The sequence below is a fragment of the Raphanus sativus genome, chromosome 6 (genome assembly GCF_000801105.2).
Source record: "Raphanus sativus cultivar WK10039 chromosome 6, ASM80110v3, whole genome shotgun sequence".
In the NCBI taxonomy this organism is placed as follows: domain Eukaryota; kingdom Viridiplantae; phylum Streptophyta; class Magnoliopsida; order Brassicales; family Brassicaceae; genus Raphanus; species Raphanus sativus.
The window spans coordinates 49,824,470-49,843,642 of NC_079516.1; the positions used below are offsets into that span (position 1 = coordinate 49,824,470).

The 19,173-nt window shown below is 35.5% G+C and overlaps 6 protein-coding genes across 8 annotated transcripts; 3 read left to right on the forward strand and 3 right to left on the reverse strand.

Annotated features, from left to right (window-relative positions):
* Window positions 1-376: 376 nt before the first annotated feature.
* LOC108808768 (glycine-rich RNA-binding protein 8-like) lies at window positions 377-1,268 on the reverse strand. The gene is made up of 2 exons (XM_018580870.1): window positions 1,007-1,268; window positions 377-444 (listed from the first exon to the last, which is right to left on the reverse strand). Exons 1-2 carry the CDS (start codon window positions 1,266-1,268, stop codon window positions 377-379), a joined length of 330 nt encoding a protein of 109 aa, XP_018436372.1.
* Window positions 1,269-3,428: 2,160 nt separating this feature from the next.
* LOC108813713 (protein RETICULATA, chloroplastic) lies at window positions 3,429-5,587 on the forward strand. 2 transcript variants are annotated; one of them, XM_018586344.2, is made up of 7 exons: window positions 3,429-3,554; window positions 3,643-4,318; window positions 4,405-4,503; window positions 4,576-4,799; window positions 4,887-5,036; window positions 5,113-5,177; window positions 5,279-5,587. In XM_018586344.2, exons 2-7 carry the CDS (start codon window positions 3,731-3,733, stop codon window positions 5,470-5,472), a joined length of 1,320 nt encoding a protein of 439 aa, XP_018441846.1. In that variant the 5' UTR covers window positions 3,429-3,554; window positions 3,643-3,730; the 3' UTR covers window positions 5,473-5,587. The 2 variants fall into 2 exon arrangements, with proteins under 2 accessions (XP_018441846.1, XP_018441847.1); XM_018586345.2 differs by having other exon boundaries at window positions 3,484-3,554; window positions 3,720-4,318.
* Window positions 5,588-5,848: 261 nt separating this feature from the next.
* On the forward strand, window positions 5,849-6,629 carry LOC108809735 (non-specific lipid-transfer protein 1). Its single transcript, XM_018581889.2, has 2 exons — window positions 5,849-6,230; window positions 6,328-6,629. Exons 1-2 carry the CDS (start codon window positions 5,900-5,902, stop codon window positions 6,342-6,344), a joined length of 348 nt encoding a protein of 115 aa, XP_018437391.2. The 5' UTR covers window positions 5,849-5,899; the 3' UTR covers window positions 6,345-6,629.
* A 1,669-nt stretch (window positions 6,630-8,298) lies between these two features.
* Window positions 8,299-10,577, reverse strand: LOC108809355 (protein NRT1/ PTR FAMILY 5.6-like). The gene is made up of 4 exons (XM_018581500.2): window positions 10,353-10,577; window positions 10,002-10,219; window positions 9,327-9,871; window positions 8,299-9,171 (listed from the first exon to the last, which is right to left on the reverse strand). Exons 1-4 carry the CDS (start codon window positions 10,495-10,497, stop codon window positions 8,328-8,330), a joined length of 1,752 nt encoding a protein of 583 aa, XP_018437002.1. The 5' UTR covers window positions 10,498-10,577; the 3' UTR covers window positions 8,299-8,327.
* Window positions 10,578-14,532: 3,955 nt separating this feature from the next.
* On the reverse strand, window positions 14,533-15,365 carry LOC108809563 (copper transporter 4). Its single transcript, XM_018581701.2, has one exon. It carries the CDS (start codon window positions 15,225-15,227, stop codon window positions 14,775-14,777), a length of 453 nt encoding a protein of 150 aa, XP_018437203.1. The 5' UTR covers window positions 15,228-15,365; the 3' UTR covers window positions 14,533-14,774.
* A 1,714-nt stretch (window positions 15,366-17,079) lies between these two features.
* Window positions 17,080-18,884, forward strand: LOC108809517 (uncharacterized). 2 transcript variants are annotated; one of them, XM_018581655.2, is made up of 3 exons: window positions 17,080-17,287; window positions 17,712-18,399; window positions 18,472-18,884. In XM_018581655.2, exons 2-3 carry the CDS (start codon window positions 17,764-17,766, stop codon window positions 18,706-18,708), a joined length of 873 nt encoding a protein of 290 aa, XP_018437157.1. In that variant the 5' UTR covers window positions 17,080-17,287; window positions 17,712-17,763; the 3' UTR covers window positions 18,709-18,884. The 2 variants fall into 2 exon arrangements, with proteins under 2 accessions (XP_018437157.1, XP_056846047.1); XM_056990067.1 differs by lacking the exon at window positions 17,080-17,287 and adding an exon at window positions 17,329-17,413.
* The last annotated feature ends 289 nt before the right edge of the window (window positions 18,885-19,173 follow it).

Consider the following 19,173-nt stretch of genomic DNA (forward strand, 5'->3'; position numbering starts at 1 on the left):
CCAATAACGACAACACGATCCAGAATAATATACATTACGTAGTAGACTTTATATAATATGCTGTAAGAAGTCATGATGCCCCCATATTCAAAGGCTACCTAGAACTTTAAACAAAACTAATTAAGCACATACAGAGGCCTCGAACGTCCAAAACAACCAAAACTTTCTTATAGCTTAAACCCATATACAGATCCTCAAACTTCCAAAACAACCAACACTTTATTAGCTTAAGCCCTCAGTTATCAACTAAATAATCGTACTTATGTAAGAACCATTGTTGGATCTGTTGATAGCAAGTGCAGCTAACTGCCTTAATTGGTGATGCTAGAGTTTATGTATCAGATACTCAATAGATATTATAATCTGTTTAGATCAGTTAACCATCGAGCCCATCTCCAATCCAGTTTGACCACTTTATCAGCCTAAGTTTACAGATATTGATACCTATTTTTCTTTTAAAAAGGAACAACATGTAAATATAGATTTCTGCATCAAGTAGTTAGTAGTCTCAGTTTTTTTTTAAAAGTTGTTAGTAGTCTAATGGAGTTCACTCTATCTCTAGAAAGGAGACTAGTAACTAGATCCACTCTATCCTCGTTAATATTCCTCGCCAAAAGGATGTATTCTTGTAGTGGTTCTAGTTTGGCTTTAAGACATTTCATCATCCAAATTACATCATACATAGTGCTATTACAGTATTACCATGTTATATATCATGAAAACATAATATTATTCGTCACATATATATAGTGGTATTGCAAAATAGGACATCATTCCAACTTCACAAGAATTAATTACAAATAATATAATAATATACATAAATAATAATCAACAAATCTAATATACAGCATTCGAACTTTATATGCTACAAAAAAAAACAATTTGCACAGAAAATAAATACTATGAATTTTCAGAACATTAATTAAGTTTAAAATGATATGAAATACCGAAGCTCAGCAACCTCCTCCGCCTCCACCTCCTCCACCACCACCGCCACCTCCATCACCACCACCACCGCCACCACCAAAACCTCCATCACCGCCTCCAAACCCTCCACCACCAAACCAGCTGCCACCTCCACCACCACTACTCCAGAACCCTCCATGACCACCAGAATAACTACTACCTCTTAGACCTCCCTCTCCGCCTCCGCCACCTTCCCCTCCTTCACCTCCTCTGCCATCACGACCCCCGGCTAAAGCCACGATAAATATCAAAACACCAACACAAGAAGCAATAGCTATGATTATTATTACCCAAGGCTCCATCTTTAGCAATATCTCTACAATTTAATTACAAATAGTTATCCCACTAAACGTATTACGTATATATATAGTTTGTTGCTAAAGTTTTCTTGTAGACATAACGAGTTCATAATTTTTTAAGTTAACTTATTAAAAGTTTTCATTACGTATGTAAAGTTTTATTAAAAAAATATATGTTTACGTGGTCAAAGTTCTTTTCTAATACATATGGTAAATGTTCAAAGTTCTTTGATGCCAGCTATGTTAAATGTACTACAAACATTATAAAATTATAAATAGTTATATACATGCTATTGAGAAATACTTGGGTTCACCCCTAGAGTGAACCTTTAGGTTCATCCAGCCAATAAAATTTCGTTATTTCATATTCAGTATCTTTTAAAAACGGAAACAAAATATTGTCAAGTTTTATTATGTTTTTAAAATAAAAAATAAATCGAAAATAATACTAGTAGCAAAAAAAAAATTATATTTAAAATACCGTCAACAAAATACTAAACCCTAAACCCTAAATCATAAACCCTAAACCCATGGTAAACCCTTGGATAAATCCTAAATCTTTTGATTTTTTTAAAAATATACTTTTAACACAATCATCAAAATACTAAACCCTAAACCCTAAATACTAAACCCTAAACCCTAAATACTAAACCATAAACCCTAAATAATAAATCCTAAACCCTTGGGTAAACTCTAAACCCTTGGGTAAACCCTAAACCCTTGGATAAATCCTAAACTCTAGGATTTAGAATTTATCCAAGTGTTTTGGATTTACCAAGGGTTTAGGGTTTACCCAAGAGTTTAGGATTTATGATTTAGGGTTTAGTGTTGGTTGAAGGTATTAAAAGTATATTTTTAACGTATTTTTGTTTGCAATTATTATTATTATTTATTTATTTTTATTTTTATTTTAAAAATATAATAAAACTTGACAATATTTTGTTTCCTTTTTAAAAAGATACTGAATATGAAATAACGAAATTCTATTGGCTGGGTGAACCTAAAGGTTCACTCTAGGGGTGAACCTAAAGGTTCACTCTAGGGGTGAACCCAAGAATTTCTCCATGCTATTTGTCTAAGATTTAAATGGGTTGATTCGGTCGATTTGACTTGAATTTACATCAACGGTTTTTACGTTAAGAATGTGAAATATTCAGACGTCTTGACCAGATCCAAACATGAGAAGAAGACTGCAAGCACATACGCACATATCAGTTTGATCCGGTATAGTTCTGATTTGATTTGGAATTGCGCAAACTCGGTTTAGGAGAAAACAAAAAAAGAAGGAAAACAGTAGAATAAATAGTACGTGCAGGTTTGATCAAGACGACGATATATAATACGTTTATCTGGACCGAATTGAGCCTTTTGTGACTCATTGATCTCATTGTTGAATGGTGGATATTGTCTTTCAGTGGTTGGTTCATGAAATGTCTAGAATTTAGTAGAGCTATACGCTATAGTGAAATGTGAAAATTTAAAGTTTGCTAGTTATACCAGTTAACCAACCAGGTATAATATTCGCTAACTAAGTTGTTTACAAAACAGAATAGTCAAAATCTTCTCGGTTTGAGGTTAAATTGGACTTTTTTTTTTGGAATCGTCTGGTACGGTTGGTTTTGTAGCGTTTAGTTGTTGACCTTTCTTTGTTGGAAAATGGAAATGGTTTTGTTCTAAAATCAAATTGCCCTCTCAAATACATTGTAATCCAAAGAATGCTATTATAGCAAACATTTGATGGAATATAGTTTTCACTCACTAAATATTCGATGAAATATAGTCTGGCTCTAATTGCTGACAACTAAATGAATAACAGGAATAAAAGGAACATAATGAAAATCAACAATAAAATAGTTGTTATTTATTTTTCTTTTCTCTGAAATTAAATAAATATTCCTTTCCAAAATTTATAAATATAGTTTTATGTCATATTTTTAAAAATAAAATAATAGAAATATGTATAAAATTATTTATAGTAAATTGGGTAAATTTTAAGAAATCCATAGGGACTCATTTTTATATTTATCAAATACTTATGACTCGTACTTATACATACTTTTAGCAAATATTCAAATACGTACCGTACAAAATACATCTAAGAGAAAGGACAAAAGTCTCAAGTAAGGGTTTCAGTTTCACGCGTGTATAGAAGTTACCGCACGTGCAAGGGACAAAAGAGAAATAAATAAACACAGTGACCCTAATAATAATCACTCTCCTCTTGCAGTCACCACCACTCTCCGTCTCTTTGGTCCATTTCTCCCTCTCTCTCTCGCCAAATACACAAAGGTTAAAGCTTCATCCTTATCGACCAAACCTTTTGTTGATTAAAAAAGGACAAACCTTTTGTGTTTACGTATTTGGTTTTGTTTTGCAGAAGTTTGTCTTTTGATTGGTCGTAACTCTCCTCTGTCCTTTTCATTTGTCGACTTATCCTTGTCTGAGGTGTTACAGAGAAGAGGAGAATGGCAGGAGGGTGTGCAATGAATTGTCATTTCTCGAGTGCTGTGAAGCTGCGAAACGACATCGCTTCTTTGAGGCCTCGCAGTCGAGACTTTGCGTTTGGAGGTTCGGTTAATAAGGAAATGAAAGTCCCTGTTCTGCGGATTAAGGAGCAAAGATCGAGGCTTTTGATGGTGGTTAACATGTCTCAATCTCCCGTTGAGCCGTCGTTATCTAGCGTTGTTGCCGCTACTGAACCAACGAAAGGAGGAGTAGAAGAAGAAGGTGTTGGTGGTGGTAGCGTCTTACGGAAAGGCGACAATGTTGGAAGCTTAGGAGCTGGTGATGAACCGGAGAAACTTGTTTTAAGTGATGGTGGCGGCGGCGGTAACGGTGGATTTAACAACGGTGGTGGAGGAGGAGGTGGAGGAGAAGGTGACGGTGGAGAAGAAGAAGATTACGAAGAGAAAGAGTTTGGACCGCTTTTGAAATTCGAAGAGGTGATGAGAGAGACAGAAGCTAGAGGAGCGACGCTTCCATCTGATATGTTAGAGGCTGCTAAGACCTTTGGCATCCGCAAGTTGATTCTCCTTAGGTACTTGGATTTGCAGGTAAGGTCTGTTTTGTTTTTTTTTTCATTATTTTTATGGAGTTACTTAACAGAGGTTTTGAGTTTTTGTGTTTTCTTGGAGTTTAGAGCTCAGCAGGGTTGCTTGGGTTTGCTATAAGGTCATGGTCTTTGCTTCGTAACAGAATGCTTGCTGATCCATCTTTCCTCTTCAAAATAGGGACTGAGGTAAGTGAGCTTTCATTGTACACTCACATTTGCATTGGGGCTCATGTAAGCATTTTGATGTGTTGGTTTCAGATAGTCATTGATTCTTGTTGCGCCACTGTTGCTGAAGTTCAAAAGAGAGGGAAAGATTTCTGGGCAGAGTTTGAGCTCTATGTTGCTGATCTTCTTGTTGGAGTTGTGGTTAACGTTGCTCTCGTCGGTATGTTGGCTCCTTTTGTCCGTTTTGGCCAACCCTCGTCTGCGTCTAGTGGCTTCTTAGGACGCATGCTTAATGCTTATAATGCGCTTCCCAGCAGGTTAAAAAAACAACATTTCTTATATATACTTGCTTTACATATCTCTCTCTCATCTTGTAACTTTGGTTGCTACTGAGATGTGGGCAGCGTGTTTGAAGCTGAGAGACCAGGATGTAGTTTCTCTGCTCAACAGAGACTTGCTACCTACTTCTACAAGGGTATAATGTATGGTGCTGTTGGGTTTGGATGTGGCATTGTAGGTCAAGGCATTGCTAATCTCATCATGACTGCTAAACGGTAACACACACACACACCTCTTTCCACCAAAAGGGTCACTTAAGTTTCTTATGGTCATCATCATCTTTAATCTCAGGAGCATAAATAAATCAGAAGAAGACATCCCGGTACCACCTCTCATCAAGAGTGCAGCTCTCTGGGGTATATATATCTTTGCCTTTTTTCTACCTTAATTTCACGCTTTCACTTTATTAAAATCATTAAATCACCATGACAATGGTAAATATATATATCACTTGCAGGTGTGTTCTTGAGTGTTTCTTCGAATACTCGTTATCAGATCATCAATGGTTTAGAGAGAGTGGTTGAAGCATCACCTTTCGCCAAGAAAGTGCCTCCTGTGGCTTTGGCGTTTACCGTTGGTGTACGGTTTGCTAATAACATCTACGGTGGGATGCAGTTTGTGGATTGGGCGAGATTGAGCGGTTGTCAGTGATATTAAAAAAAGACCAAAACAAAACTCAGTTTCTTTATGAATATGTATGTCTAATCTTATGAAACCTACTATTGTTGTAGCCCACTCGGTTTTGATTTCCGACATGTTTACAGAACTCGCTAGAGCGGTGGTTGAGCTGTAAAAGTAATGAATAAAATGATTAGAAATAGAGAAATGTGGTCAGTGAGATGTTTATGGAGATCAAAATCGAACGACTTAGACATTAAACACATGGTGAATTCTAAATTAAAGTAACAAGAACCAAATGATTACATTAGTGGAAAAAAAGTTAAAAAATCCATTCTAAACTGTACACGTTACTAAAACACAACCACCCCACTAAACATGTTACTACTATATAAGAATCATCAAAGCACTAAGAGTCTTAAGACAAACAAAACAAGAAATACTTGACCAAACAGGAGGCATGAAGTGTTTTAAGTTTATTGCATTGGCTCTGATGAGTTTTCTGATCACATTGGCTTCAACTGAGGCGGCCGGTGAGTGTGGTCGCATGCCCATTGGTCAAGCTGCGGCTAGCCTGAGTCCGTGTTTGGCTGCTACGAAGAACCCCAGGGGTAAGGTTCCACCGGTTTGCTGTGCCAAAGTGGGGGCTCTCATTAGAACCAACCCTCGTTGTCTTTGTGCTGTCATGCTCTCTCCTTTGGCCAAGAACGCTGGAATCAATCCTGGAGTCGCAATCGCTGTTCCTAAACGCTGTAACATCCGCAACCGCCCCGCTGGCAAGCGATGTGGACGTATGGATTCAATCTTTCAAAACTCATGATGAGTAATGAATATATGTACTATTTACTTAACTTACCCTTTTTTTATTGACTATGTTTTTTTTTGCAGGTTACATTGTTCCATGAAGAAGGTAATTTCTTGGTTTGGATCTTATGGGATCAAAGTGATGAGAAGTTGTTAAGATTAAAAATAAATGTTTTCACTTACGTTTGTAGAGGAGAACTGTGAACTTTTATATCCTTAATAATATGTATGATGTGGGACGTCTTCCTAATTGCCTTTTGGGGTATAACTTATGGATGCTTTTCATCACAAAATAATATTTTCTTGAAGTAACAGGAAAAATAATTATACCATTACATGGTTACGCATCTGGATAAAAAGTAATGTATCAAAGACTACATAAATTATATGATTTACATGATAACATCTTCGGACTATATTATGTGTTATGTTGCTAACACCATCAAGGCATCAACAACAATCTGCTAACTTTTCTAAAAAATCTCAGAACCAAAATAACTAAGTTTGCTCTTGACGTGACTTGTTTTTCTCAAAGCCACAAATTTAAGTTTTTTGTAATTTTTAAAACCATGGCTCCGATTGTTTAAGACTTTGTAGACTTTTGCTGTTAAGACTTTTAATTTAAACTTGGCTGTTAGAACTTTTACTGTTAGAATTGGACAATAGTACACATAGAAAACATCAATAAACAAAATAAATACACAGATAGAACATTCAAAGGCAAAGTTATACAACCGAGAATATGTGAAAATATGTCATTTTACTAATCTATTGAAGAAGCAACTCCAGCTAGACTTCCCCAAAACCTAGACTAATAATCAATGTTGAATTATCTGGCCTGAAGTATATAACCAGTTACATAAATCGTTTAAATCTGTATTCACCAATCGTTTTAATTTGCATCTATCAGACGAAGTTTATTAATAACAACATGAATCAAACAAAAGCTAGAACATTTTTTTGTTTCTTTTCAGAACCAAGATTTCAGTAGACCGGTCAATCAAATGTACGTGCACTTATTATATTCTCATGTTTGTATCTGGTCAGGACCGTGTGAAAGATGTCACACACCTGGTAAGCGTAGAAAACCCCAACTGGAATTCAAATCCAGTCACAACATTTATTATATATTCATATAATATTATTTATCAAAAATATTCATATAATATTTGGCGTCAAAGCTTCACAGATTACTTATTATTCAAGTTTTATCTATGACTAAATCTTGTACAACTATATCTTTGAATGTAAACATATAAATATTTGAAGTCTAAAAGTCAATGCAAACTAAACACGTTATCTGTTTACAGAAAAACATCAAATACAAAAATGTGTAATATATATTATCGACACGTATCACGGTATCAGTTAACGTAGATATTACAATCGCCACTTTCAACTCAAGCTTCAACGTGTGTTGTGTAAAATGGAGTTTATAGCAATAATTGTCATAACCTTATTTGTTGTCATTTTTGCTTTGGGGGTTCTTACGGCCATTTGCAATGGGTGTGCGACTAAAGGAGGTGGTGGTAGGGATATTGAAGGCGGAGGTGGTGGTGGCGGCGGCGGTGATTGTGGAGGCGGAGACGGTGGTGGCTGTGGAGGAGGAGATGGTGGTGGAGGCGGTGGCGGTGGTTGTGGAGGCGGAGGTGGTGGTGGTGGTGGAGACTGATTAGGACGTGCAATTGTAATCAGTTCTTAGTTTGATTAGACATCTTCTTTTGTCGCGGTTTGTCGTTGGTTTTGATGTTTTTGTTTGCTTCTTACGAGTCCTACACAGGACATAATTTTTCTTAATTCGTTAGAAACATACGGTTTCAAGGCTTTGTATGTTTCACAGGTGTTTGTTGTAAAACTAATGTTTTCTGGTTATGAATAAAAATGAATATCAAAAAAAAATTATTAAATTTTTATTTATTTTTAAAATATTTATATCTTTATATAAAAAACGGGAAAGTCAGGCCTATTACATATTTTAATTAAGCAGGGCTATGATTGGAAGAATCTATAATTTGTGATGATCATTATAGCGAAGGCACAAAGAAGAAGAAGATACGTTTTGAACTATTCAGAAAATTAATTATTTAGGCAACGGACACGGACGAATCAGCTAAGACTTGGCTTGACTGCACGCTTTTGTAAGGAAATCTCTTTGCCACAATCATAAAGACGCATATATTAGCAGCGGTTAGACCAGCTAGCAACCAGTAGAACCAGTCCAACCGGCTAGTGTTCAAGTTCTTACCGAACCAACGCTTGCCCGAGAAATCATCCGCTAGAGAATCAACAACCGTGATCAGTAGATTGTTAAGGAAGCTACCTGCGCCTAGCACGCTTAGGTAAAACGCTATACCTAAGCTTCTCATTGAATCGGGGACTTGGTCGTAGAAGTACTCTTGAAGTCCAACCAGTGTGAACCCCTCTGCAACGCCAAGAACTATGAACTGAGGAGCAAGCCAAAACACACTCATGGGTCTATTCTGTTCGGTAAGGAGGTCAAGTCGTTTTTTCTCAACAAGAGCTGCAATGATCATTGTGATGACAGCGAAAAACATACCGATCCCGACCCTTTGGAGAATATTGATGCCTCTTTGGTTCTGTGTGTTGCGTCTTAGGAAAGGAATAAGGAGTTTATCATAGACGGTGACGTACATGATCAATGTGATAGCTGTGAGACAGTAAATGGATGCTGGAGGGATTGTGAAGCTGTTTTTACGTGTGATGTGTCTGTCTGTGACGGTTGCTTGTTTGATGAAAAAAGTCGAAGCTTGTGCAGCACAGATGCCAAAGACCAGCACGGAGAGCCATATGGGGATCATGTTGATGATCAGCTTCGTCTCCTCTACTCTTGTTAACGTTGCCAGCCTCCATGGACTCTGTTTCTTCTGGAGAGTGTTGTCCTCGATTATTGCTGCCTTGTCAAGAAATCTGCAAATTACAAAATTCACACAATATTCAGTTTAGGATGTATAAATTTTTTTTATATAATTATATTTTTTAAAAAAATTTATATAATCGATCTATTTATAAGTCTATTGGTTTTAAGTTGGAAATTCATCTGAACTTTAAAAATTTCTACTCACTTGACATGTGTTGTGTGGGAGAGAAGCCGCCCATTACTAAACTCTGCCTTGGAAACTTCGTGAAGCAGAAAAGGATCTGAGGGATACGGAAGCTTTCTTTTGGAAATGGCGGCAACAAAGACCTGCAACATTGGCGTCAAAGGGCTACCCAAAGGTTTCCGGTAACGATAGAATGGTTTCCCTACAAGGAAGATGAGAAGTGATATAGTCATGACTGCAGTGAGTATGATGCTGGAAACACCCCAACCAACCCGGTCTTCGATAAAGACAATAACAGTCACGGCCATTAGAATGCCGGCACATAGACCAGCGCTCCACCAGTTGAAGTAAGACATCTTCATCTTTCTTTCCTCAGCATGGCCTTCGTCGAACTGGTCAGCACCAAAGCTCTCAAGGGAAGGCTTATGACCTCCAGTCCCTATGGAGATCAAGTATATGGCAATGAAGAAGGCTATTTCGTGTGCTTTCCTAGGTTCAACGCACACTTCTTGATGACAAGGTTTCAAGCCCGGTATGAACCAAGATATCGTTAACAAAACCAAACCCTGTTTTCAAAAAGAAACAAGAGATAATAGTTGTTGAACAAAAAAAACAAGAGATAATAGTTTAACTTTCTTTTTGGAATCTTTTTGAGTTAAAATTAATTTTAAGTATAAAGTTAAGAACATATATTACCATAAGGTAAATGGTGGTTGCAACCAAGACAGTGGTGTAACGGCCCAGATAAGCATCTGCTACAAAACCACCAAGAAGAGGCATCAAAGTTGTGACACCGGCCCAGTAGTTTGTATTTCTTATAGCCGTCTTCAGATCTTGGTGGAGAATTGTTGTTAGGTAGACCACTAAGTTCGTAGCTAACCCATAGTAACTCAATCTCTCGCTGAACTCGATTGCTGCACAGAGAAGATGGAACAAAAGGCCTTAATAAAAATTTAAATTTTGGGCTACTATACCTTTGCTTTCATAGTGTTACAAATATATGCTATAAAGTTTTTGTATAAAAATCTTGATGGAAGTTTTTGTTACCGATGATGAAGAAAGCAGCTTTCCAAGCGCCGGTTCGAGCCCGGAGAGGAACATGTCCTTTGCTGTCGAAAGAAGAATCAAGAACCCATTTCTGTTGATCATCGTACGAATCTCGATGTTCCGCACCAATCTTTTTATGCTCCATATGTTCGAATTTAATAAACAAAAAAATAGACTACAAGAGAGAATTGATTTCTGAGGAGTGTGTGATGTGTGTTGAAATGAGAAGCAAGCTTAGTCCTCTTTATATAATCTTAAGTTGGCTGTGTTGAGTCATCATCCTCTACAGTTTTTTCTAGGTTATGTGGTCATATATTGCCATATTTTCAAATTTGATTGCTTGTCGAACAACTTGGTAAATGTAAAACATATATGTCTAACATCTGTGTTAAAAAAAAAAGTTACATAAAGTGAACCCCAGGGTTTCAGGCGGACACAAGTCACACAACAAAGGAAGATTCCCTTATAACAGGTTATGGAAATAACTATCCCCCTAGGTCACCACCACCTACAATTTAATCATTTTTCGACACGCCAAAATGAAGAATATGGAATCAAAGTAAAGCCTAACTAAATTCGGTTATCCTTTTAGAATTTCTTATTATTTAAAACTCTTGCTATTCTTCATCTTGTCACAATCATCTCTCCAAGCCAATACTTCCATTTTCTTTAAACCATAGAGGCCTAGTCTCTAAACCCCACTACTGTCTGAGATGCTTTGGTTCCTTTAGAAAAGTTAAAAATAAATAACGAATACTTAAGCCAATAAGTTCAAACCCTTAATCACTTGACACTAGATGTCAAACCATTTACTTTACTATTCAGTTCTAATACCCACTTAGCCAAAGTTTACATGATCGCTTAACTTTACTACCCTACACCATGAAAATCAAGAATCTCAGCTAAGCATTAATCATACAAGAAAAAACAAAAAAAGAACATTAAAGATTATACTATGCTTAATGCTATAAACAGCAGTTACAGTACATAACATGTTAAAAGACAATCTTTCTACAGTGATTTGAGTAACTTTTTTAGAAAAAAATAATAATTCTTAGGTCACAAGACCAATGAATGAATGATTGCGTAGCCATTGGGAAGTTATCACCGTTCTGTAGATTTATAGTTAATGAAACCCAAACGTAACTTCCAAATCTTTTTTACTTCTTAGTTATTAGTATTACGCTCCAGTAGCATTCATTTTTGCTAAACATTAAACTTTTATTATTAAGAGTCAGTCAACTACTACTATCTTGTATCAAATGGATCAACCCTTCCTCATAGTGTTGTAACCACTATCGACAGAATCATCAACAAGCAATAACAACAATAAATAATAGTGAAAAGATAAAGACATAATCTTCTAGCAAGACTTAGCGCCGTTGACTATGTAAATAATCGACATCTTAACTATAGCAAATCACTTTTGCGTGGTACCACATCAACTACCTCATATTTCTAACGAATGGTATTTTTTCACCAACCTAGCAAGAAAACGTGTTTTTTTCTTTCTAGGGAAGTAGGACAACATTTGCAATGAGGTTACTACTTTCACATGAGAATGGTTCTCATTTGTAACAATATAAATAGAAACATTCAATGATTTGAGATCTGCTGGAAAATATTAACTCCACTGAGCATTCTTCTATTTTACGCGCGTTGCTCCTCATTAAAAAGTTTGTGCACTGCTAAAACAATAGACGTAGGTCTTGAGCCAACACAAATGGCTGTGAATGATATGAAGCACAATCCATATGGTTGATGAGTCAGATGATGTTACCGTCAAGATCTAAGGATGACAACATCGGTAAAATGGCTAACCAATCAGAAGTAGACTCCTATTGTCTTACAAGATGAACAACCCCATTTGATCTGAAACTGAAGCTAGAATACCTGACGGACTAGTAATTAGTAACAGTACGTTTGTTTTGACATGGAATCCAATGTGTGCAACAGTTGATTGATTTCAAGATAAACGCACCACTTGGGGTGGGCACGGAGCGGATATCCGAATTTTTAAGGATATCCGTGATCCGATCTATTCCCTACGAATATTCGATTTTTCGATTCGATCCGATCTGTAACTCTTCGGATATCCGGTGCACCGGATATCCGCGAATATCCAAATTTTTACTGGTTATCCGATTCGATCCGTAAAAAAATAATAAAAAATTAAAAAAATAAATAAAAATAAAAGAAAAAGAAGAAAATATAATAAAATAATAATATCTCATCATAATTTTCAAAAAAAACCATATACTTTCAAAAAATTTAATAACTAAATAATTAATTTAGTGAATAAAAACATTATAAAACTTATATAGAGATATAAAAGTATATATATTATATAATTTTATAAACATGTATACATATATATTTATATAACGGATCGGATATCCGTTTCTAAAAATATTAGTATTTGTGATTTGTTTCGTCTTTGACGGATATTGAATTTTAGTATTTGCTTCGATTTGTTAAGTTACGGATATTCGGATTTTTCGGATCGAATCGAAACGAATAACGAATCGAATCAAAATTTACAGATATTTTGCCCACTCCTACGCACCATTCATTACAGTGGTGAGTCAACTGACGACCATGCCATTATCAAGAGAAAACTTTTTTTTTAAGAACCAATAGACTTAATCCATTTCATTATCATGTAGGTTTCCTCCATTTATTAAGAATGACTAAAATAACCAAAAAAATCATGTGTGCAAAACAAGATATAATAATGCTTTTAAAAAATGACAAAAGCTTGCTTTTGACCTTTTTCACGACGAATGTACTTAATCTCTCTCGCATAATCATATCCGTGAACGAAAATAACAAGATCACTGGAAAAGCAATTTTAATGTGATGTAATAAATTATCGCAAACTCTTTCCATGTTCCAAACGCAAATTCCAACACAATTACACAAACATATTGGTAAGAAACTGACGTCATTGGAACACCACATTTCCATCACAAGATGCTGCCAAAAATTTGATGAACGACATTAGACAAAAACAAATGGAAAGCCAGATAAAATGTATTAAACAGTTGATAAAAGGCCCAAAAAGATATAAAGATGAATATCTTTTTCAAAACAAAAAAAGATATAAAGATGAATAAAGTTCAAAAAAAAAAAAAGAATGAAGATGTCTATCTCGCAAACCAAAATTAAAAAATTCCAAGAAGTTTATGAAATCCCTGAAAATTTAAATTGAAAGATTTGAAGAGCAAATATTATTTTAACGTATCTTTTGACTAAAAACAAGTTAAAACATAATTTTGGTAGAAAATATAACAGAAAAAACAAATTTACGGTTTTGACGATAAAACATAATTTTTGCATAAAATTTAGTTTCACGGTTTTGTAGAATAAACACAATTTTTACGATTTTTACGAGAAACTTTAATTTCACAATTTTGATGAATAGACGTAATTTTATAGTTTTGACGAAAAATACTAACTTATAGTTTAGATAAAAAAATATAATTTACGCTTTATCAATAAACACAAATATTCATAATATTTGACAGAAAATTACAGTTTTGACGGAAATTCGGTTTTAGGGAAAATGTCATAAATTGATGATTAAGAAATTAACAATAAATATTGTAAGGCATTCATGAGTCTGGCCTTTTAAACATTATGTGGTTGTATTTTCTTATTTTATGTGTTGTGTTATATTTTATATAAATAAAATAGTTGTTAAAAACATTGTTTTGATTGGGCTTGGAAAGTTTTGGACCCTATCCAATATTGACCAGCAGGTATGGCCCAAAAACATAATGGTCATGTGTAAGACATCCCGAATGGATGAATCAATTGACACTTTTAGGGGGATGTATTCAATTTAGCATTTGATGTGATTTGATTTTTAATGGAGTTTTAGATGATTTTAATAAGTTGCAGAGATTTAGGTGATTTTTGTTAAACTACTCTAGAATATCACCTAAAACAATGGGATTTGAGTTTTATTTTTTTTAACTAAGAAACTCCACCCAAACACCCTAAAATCACCTCAAAACTTTAAAATCTCACAACTTAAAATATTTTCAATAACAGTGGATTTCAGAGTACTTTAGGAAATGTCAAGTTCAATAACAGTGGATTTTAAATGAGTTTTTAAAATTCATGTTTGAATAACAGTGGATTTGTCATTTTAATGCAAATCACCTGAAACTCTCAATTGAATACATCCCCCTTAGACTGTATTATTAATTTTTGTATTATTCGTTGACGTTATCACAAAATAAATTAAATGAAAACCAAATAACAATCGGAACACTCACCAAATTCAACGTTGTATTAATAAAACAACTCTCTTTTTTCATTCATTCGAAAGAACACACGAATCAAATATAAGAAAACAAATGACTTCAGTTCTCGTTGGGTTCGGTTAAAACCCAAAAATGCTGGATATCCCGATTCTTACCCGTCAACCCGACCCACCTTCCGAAGCGCCCGGCCACGAAAAACGACAAAACCAAAAGCATGCCCCAAAATAGCGGAGATGAAAACGCCACCATTGAACGAAACAACGGCTAGGATCACAAGGTAGCTAAAGCAAGACTTGACCGCATACATAGCCGTACGAAAGGCCACCTTGGCAGCCTTATCAGCCTCCGGTTTGATGGAAGCCGCAGCGTCAGAGCACCGAGTAAACCACTCAGCTAAAAACGCCAAAGCGAAGACGAATATAAGTGCAAGAGCATACATCGAACGGCTAGAGCCAGGCCATCCATGGAAAAGCACTTCGCAGTTATAACTCCAATAAAAAGTTGGGTGTATTAGTGACGGTCTATGCGGCGTCTCTACCTGCGTTTGCGTTGTGGCTGTGGTGTTCCATGCCTCTACTACGACGTTGCTTTTACTTGTCAACATCTCCTTTAATTTAGGGGGTAAAGGAGAATTGGGAGGTCGTCGTCGTAGTGGAGATAGGGGTCTCTCTAGTCTCCTATATAAAAAGTTTTTCCTCTTGAGGTAAAAGATTGGGTCCTACAAATCATATGCTATGTTCTTGTTATGAAGCAAACTCAAGATTTCGTGTCGGATTTCTCTTTCAAAAAGCTACACCATGTCCATCAATAAAGTATATGGCCGTACGTGTAATTGTATATTTGTAACCAAAAATTCGTTTTAGCCTAAAAACAAACATATTGATGCGAGATATATTATATAATTTATATCGTATACTAAGAAGCTTACTACGTAAAGTATCTTTTGTACGTCAAATATCCTTTTTGCTAAATATTTTCATTATACGAATTACATATGTATTATATTTTCACATTAAGTACAAGTTTCTCACAAGCCATGATACAATTCATTTGCATGATATTTGTTGGAGAAAAAACATACGATCCACAAGATATAAATAAATAATGTTTGTTCGCTTGTTATATAGTACAATGTAAAAAAGTTAATCCTTTATTCTGAAATGGCATTAGTCATTATATAGTCTTATGTTTTTTTGAATACCAAGAGTTCGAAATAGCTCTCAATCTCTCAAATTCAAAACAATAATATATATAATATTAGTTTTGTTACATCAGTTATTCGAACTGATGAACTTTGACACACTAGTTATGAATTTTCCATTTGGACTAAACGATGTTTGGTAGTCTTATGTTTTACTTTCTGTTTTTTTTCCTCAACTAAATTCTTGTTCTTGTATTATCTTAACTTTGAAAGAGGGGGACAGACACATGTTAAACGATATGGTCTCTGACTTTTACTTTATTTAAAACAAAAATAGAAGGGGGTAAAAAGAAGTGAATGAAAGCTACGTTTGTTTTTTCTCTCCTTTTGATACATTGTGAGAGACCTACAAGTCGAGTAGGAAAAAACCTCAAAACCCCACAAGACGAATCTTCTAGTTCCTAGTACATTGGTTTTATCTGGACATCTTGCATAAATCATTTACCAAAACACAACTTATCGGTCAATCCAAATTTCAAATGATAACTACTAGAGTCTCTTGTAATAATTATAGGTTAGAACTTAATCAACCACAACAAAAATGAGGTTTAGCAGTTATAGCATAGTTTTTGTCTACTATATTCCTATTGATAGAATTGTTTTGTTTTAGATATGTTGAACCAAGTAGAAATATGTGGTAAAGCGCATATATTTGAACATTTTTTTTTTGAATCTAGATCTAATCTCAAGGTACCTTCAAACCAAACGATCAATGATCAGTTTAAATTGAGTGCCTAGCTTTTTTTTTCTCTTCAGCAGAAACAGTGCTCCAGTGATTAATGAAAACACTACAAAAACAAGAGGAAGCTTTAGCCCGGACCACATCCTCATTCCTCATGTTGGCATAAAGATGAAATCATCATCACTTCATGCGGCACCACCTTTGGACCACCCTACCTGAATTCACACCCAATAAATTTCATCACGAACGACAACAAGCTCTCGAAATATCATCTAAAAGTAAGAGGAAAAGAGATTGTATTATACACAAAGTTAGAAACCCTAGAGAATGCTTAGTTTTTAATGTTCAGATTGAAAATGTAAAATCAAATATTCAGGTAATTTATTATAGGTTAGTTGAGAACTTTTACCAGTATTTTTGGTAATTTTATTGGATATTTAATTAAATTCAGAATAGTTAACTAACTGTACAGCTAATGATGAATACCCAAAAGAGAGGAATGACGTGTGGAACAAAATCATTAAAAGAAGTATATATTATTAAATGAAGTAACTCAAACTAAAGAGAGAGAGAATGTGTACTTTGATCAGACAGAGAAACGTTTGGACTTGAGTGGCAGTTTCAAAGTTCTTTACTTCGGTCCGAATCTATACACTAATAACAATCTTCTTCTTCCTTCGTCCTCTGCTTTCTGATTTGGCGCCACCACTCTCTCTCTCTCTTACTCTCAGTTATCTTTTTTTCGCGCAACTTTCTCACCGATCCCCCTGAGTTTTTCTTGGTAAGTGGTCCCCTATCTACACACTCTTTCTTTCTCGTGAGAAACATGAAAAGAGAAAGTGCGAGTTTCGTTTGTTTTCACAATTTAGATGATCCATTTGGTAGCAACCGTTATTGATTCTCCGAGGTTCTTACACTTAGATCTCAGACTCTTATTTTGTTCTCTTCTTGAAATCTGTAACAAGTCTTTCAAGAACTTTGATATTATCCTCCAAAATCCACAATTACATGCCACATACTGTTTAGAGCTTGCTAAGAATTTGAGTACAGAGTATCAAAGTGTGTGTGTTCAACCCTTTCTGGACTCAATTTTTTGTTTTTCTTCGGTAGAATCTTGAATCTTGCTACTCTGTCCATCGACTTGTCTACTGAATTTCAGTCTATAATCTTGTTTCCTCCCATGTTATATGTCTTAATTCTTGCAGAGTGTTCAGTCTAAAAGTGGATGAAAGAATCATCTAATATCTTCTAAGGTTCATGAGGATAGATATTCCTCTGGAAAAGAACGGCCCGTTACAAACGGCTCCAAGACCACCAACCATGGAGAGGGTTCAGTGCAGCTCAATATCCCATGCTATCTTGCAATTCACTTTGAGAAAAGGTATCAGTCTGTTTCAGTTTGTAGTTGACAACAACGTTCTTGCCGCCACCATGAAGAGTTCAGATTCTTCCACGCGGTCTTACACATTGTACACCATCAAAGAAGTGAAGAAGAACAAGACTGGAAACTGGCTAGGCCGCCACAAAACCGACCATCCATTCATACATACGGTCATCGGTCAGATGAAGACTAACTCAGACTCAGCAACTCACAGATCAGAATCTGTTTTGTTCGGTGTTGAGACCAACAAAGAGGTTGCGGCTATTGTTCAGACAAGAAACAGAGTTCAGAAACAGAGCACAGCTACTGTTATACTCCCAAGTGGAGTTCACACGCTTCCCAAAGACGGTGGTAACACAACCCCTTTGCCCTTGATTAAACGGTGGGAATCCGGTGGATCATGCGACTGCGGTGGATGGGACATCGGTTGCAAACTCCGTGTCTTGTCTAATGATCATCATCATCGTACAAAGTCTCAGTCTTTCTCAAGCTTTCAACTGTTTGATCATCAGGTAACTCGTTGTGTTCAATGCACTAAGCATTGATGGTCTGAATCGTTATTAAGACTTTTAATATTTTCACAGGAAAGAGATGAACCAGCGTTCAAGATGTTGACACACGACAATGAACTCCACTCGGTTGAGTTCGGTTCAACGGTCTCTCTGTTGGAAGCGTTCTTTATCTCGTTAGCAGTAAGCAGTCATCAGAATTGGTGTGAAGAGGTGGAGGAAGCAGTTTTGATGGGAAATGGTCTTTTGAAGAGACAAACATCGACCAAGTACGCATCAAACCCACCGGTTTCTCCAATCGGTCGGGTCTAGTGGCAGTGTCATCTGGCTGAGCTTTAATACTACTGTAGTTAAGAGTTTACATAACATAATACTCCCTCTGTTTCATAATAAGTGTCACTCTGAACTCATTTTCTTGTTACACAAAAAGTGTCACTTTACAATTCCAATGTAAATTATATTAACTTTCAGCTGAAAATTAATTGCAAACTGCATTGATTTTATAAATAATTTTATTTATCTAAAATATTATTGGTCAAAGAGATATAATTAATTACAACTTACATATATTTCAACAATTTTCTTCACATGTCACAACGACACTCTTTAAGAAACGGAGGAAGTAGTTTATAGTTTGCAATGTATAAAAGTAGTGAAGATGCATTTTTTGTACCTTCAACATCTTCAATCAGCTAATAAAAACAAATCATCAAATTACTAAGTATTGGTTCATCTTCAATATCTAGTTACTAATGGACTTATACTACTACATGTATC

Excerpts from the sequence above, each read along its gene's own strand:
- LOC108808768 (XM_018580870.1), bottom strand. The coding sequence starts at position 1,268 with ATGGAGCCTTGGGTAATAATAATCATAGCTATTGCTTCTTGTGTTGGT. Across the intron at positions 445-1,006 it reads TGGTGGTGGCGGTGGTGGTG|GTATCAATATCTGTAAACTT; the intron begins GTGATGGAGGTG and ends AAAGAAAAATAG.
- LOC108813713 (XM_018586344.2), top strand. The coding sequence starts at position 3,731 with ATGGCAGGAGGGTGTGCAATGAATTGTCATTTCTCGAGTGCTGTGAAG. Across the intron at positions 4,504-4,575 it reads TCTTCAAAATAGGGACTGAG|ATAGTCATTGATTCTTGTTG; the intron begins GTAAGTGAGCTT and ends TGTTGGTTTCAG. Across the intron at positions 5,178-5,278 it reads CAAGAGTGCAGCTCTCTGGG|GTGTGTTCTTGAGTGTTTCT; the intron begins GTATATATATCT and ends TATCACTTGCAG.
- LOC108809735 (XM_018581889.2), top strand. The coding sequence starts at position 5,900 with ATGAAGTGTTTTAAGTTTATTGCATTGGCTCTGATGAGTTTTCTGATC.
- LOC108809355 (XM_018581500.2), bottom strand. The coding sequence starts at position 10,497 with ATGGAGCATAAAAAGATTGGTGCGGAACATCGAGATTCGTACGATGAT. Across the intron at positions 9,872-10,001 it reads CAACCACCATTTACCTTATG|GGTTTGGTTTTGTTAACGAT; the intron begins GTAATATATGTT and ends TTTTGAAAACAG. Across the intron at positions 9,172-9,326 it reads TCCCACACAACACATGTCAA|ATTTCTTGACAAGGCAGCAA; the intron begins GTGAGTAGAAAT and ends TGTAATTTGCAG.
- LOC108809563 (XM_018581701.2), bottom strand. The coding sequence starts at position 15,227 with ATGTTGACAAGTAAAAGCAACGTCGTAGTAGAGGCATGGAACACCACA.
- LOC108809517 (XM_018581655.2), top strand. The coding sequence starts at position 17,764 with ATGAGGATAGATATTCCTCTGGAAAAGAACGGCCCGTTACAAACGGCT. Across the intron at positions 18,400-18,471 it reads TTCAACTGTTTGATCATCAG|GAAAGAGATGAACCAGCGTT; the intron begins GTAACTCGTTGT and ends ATATTTTCACAG.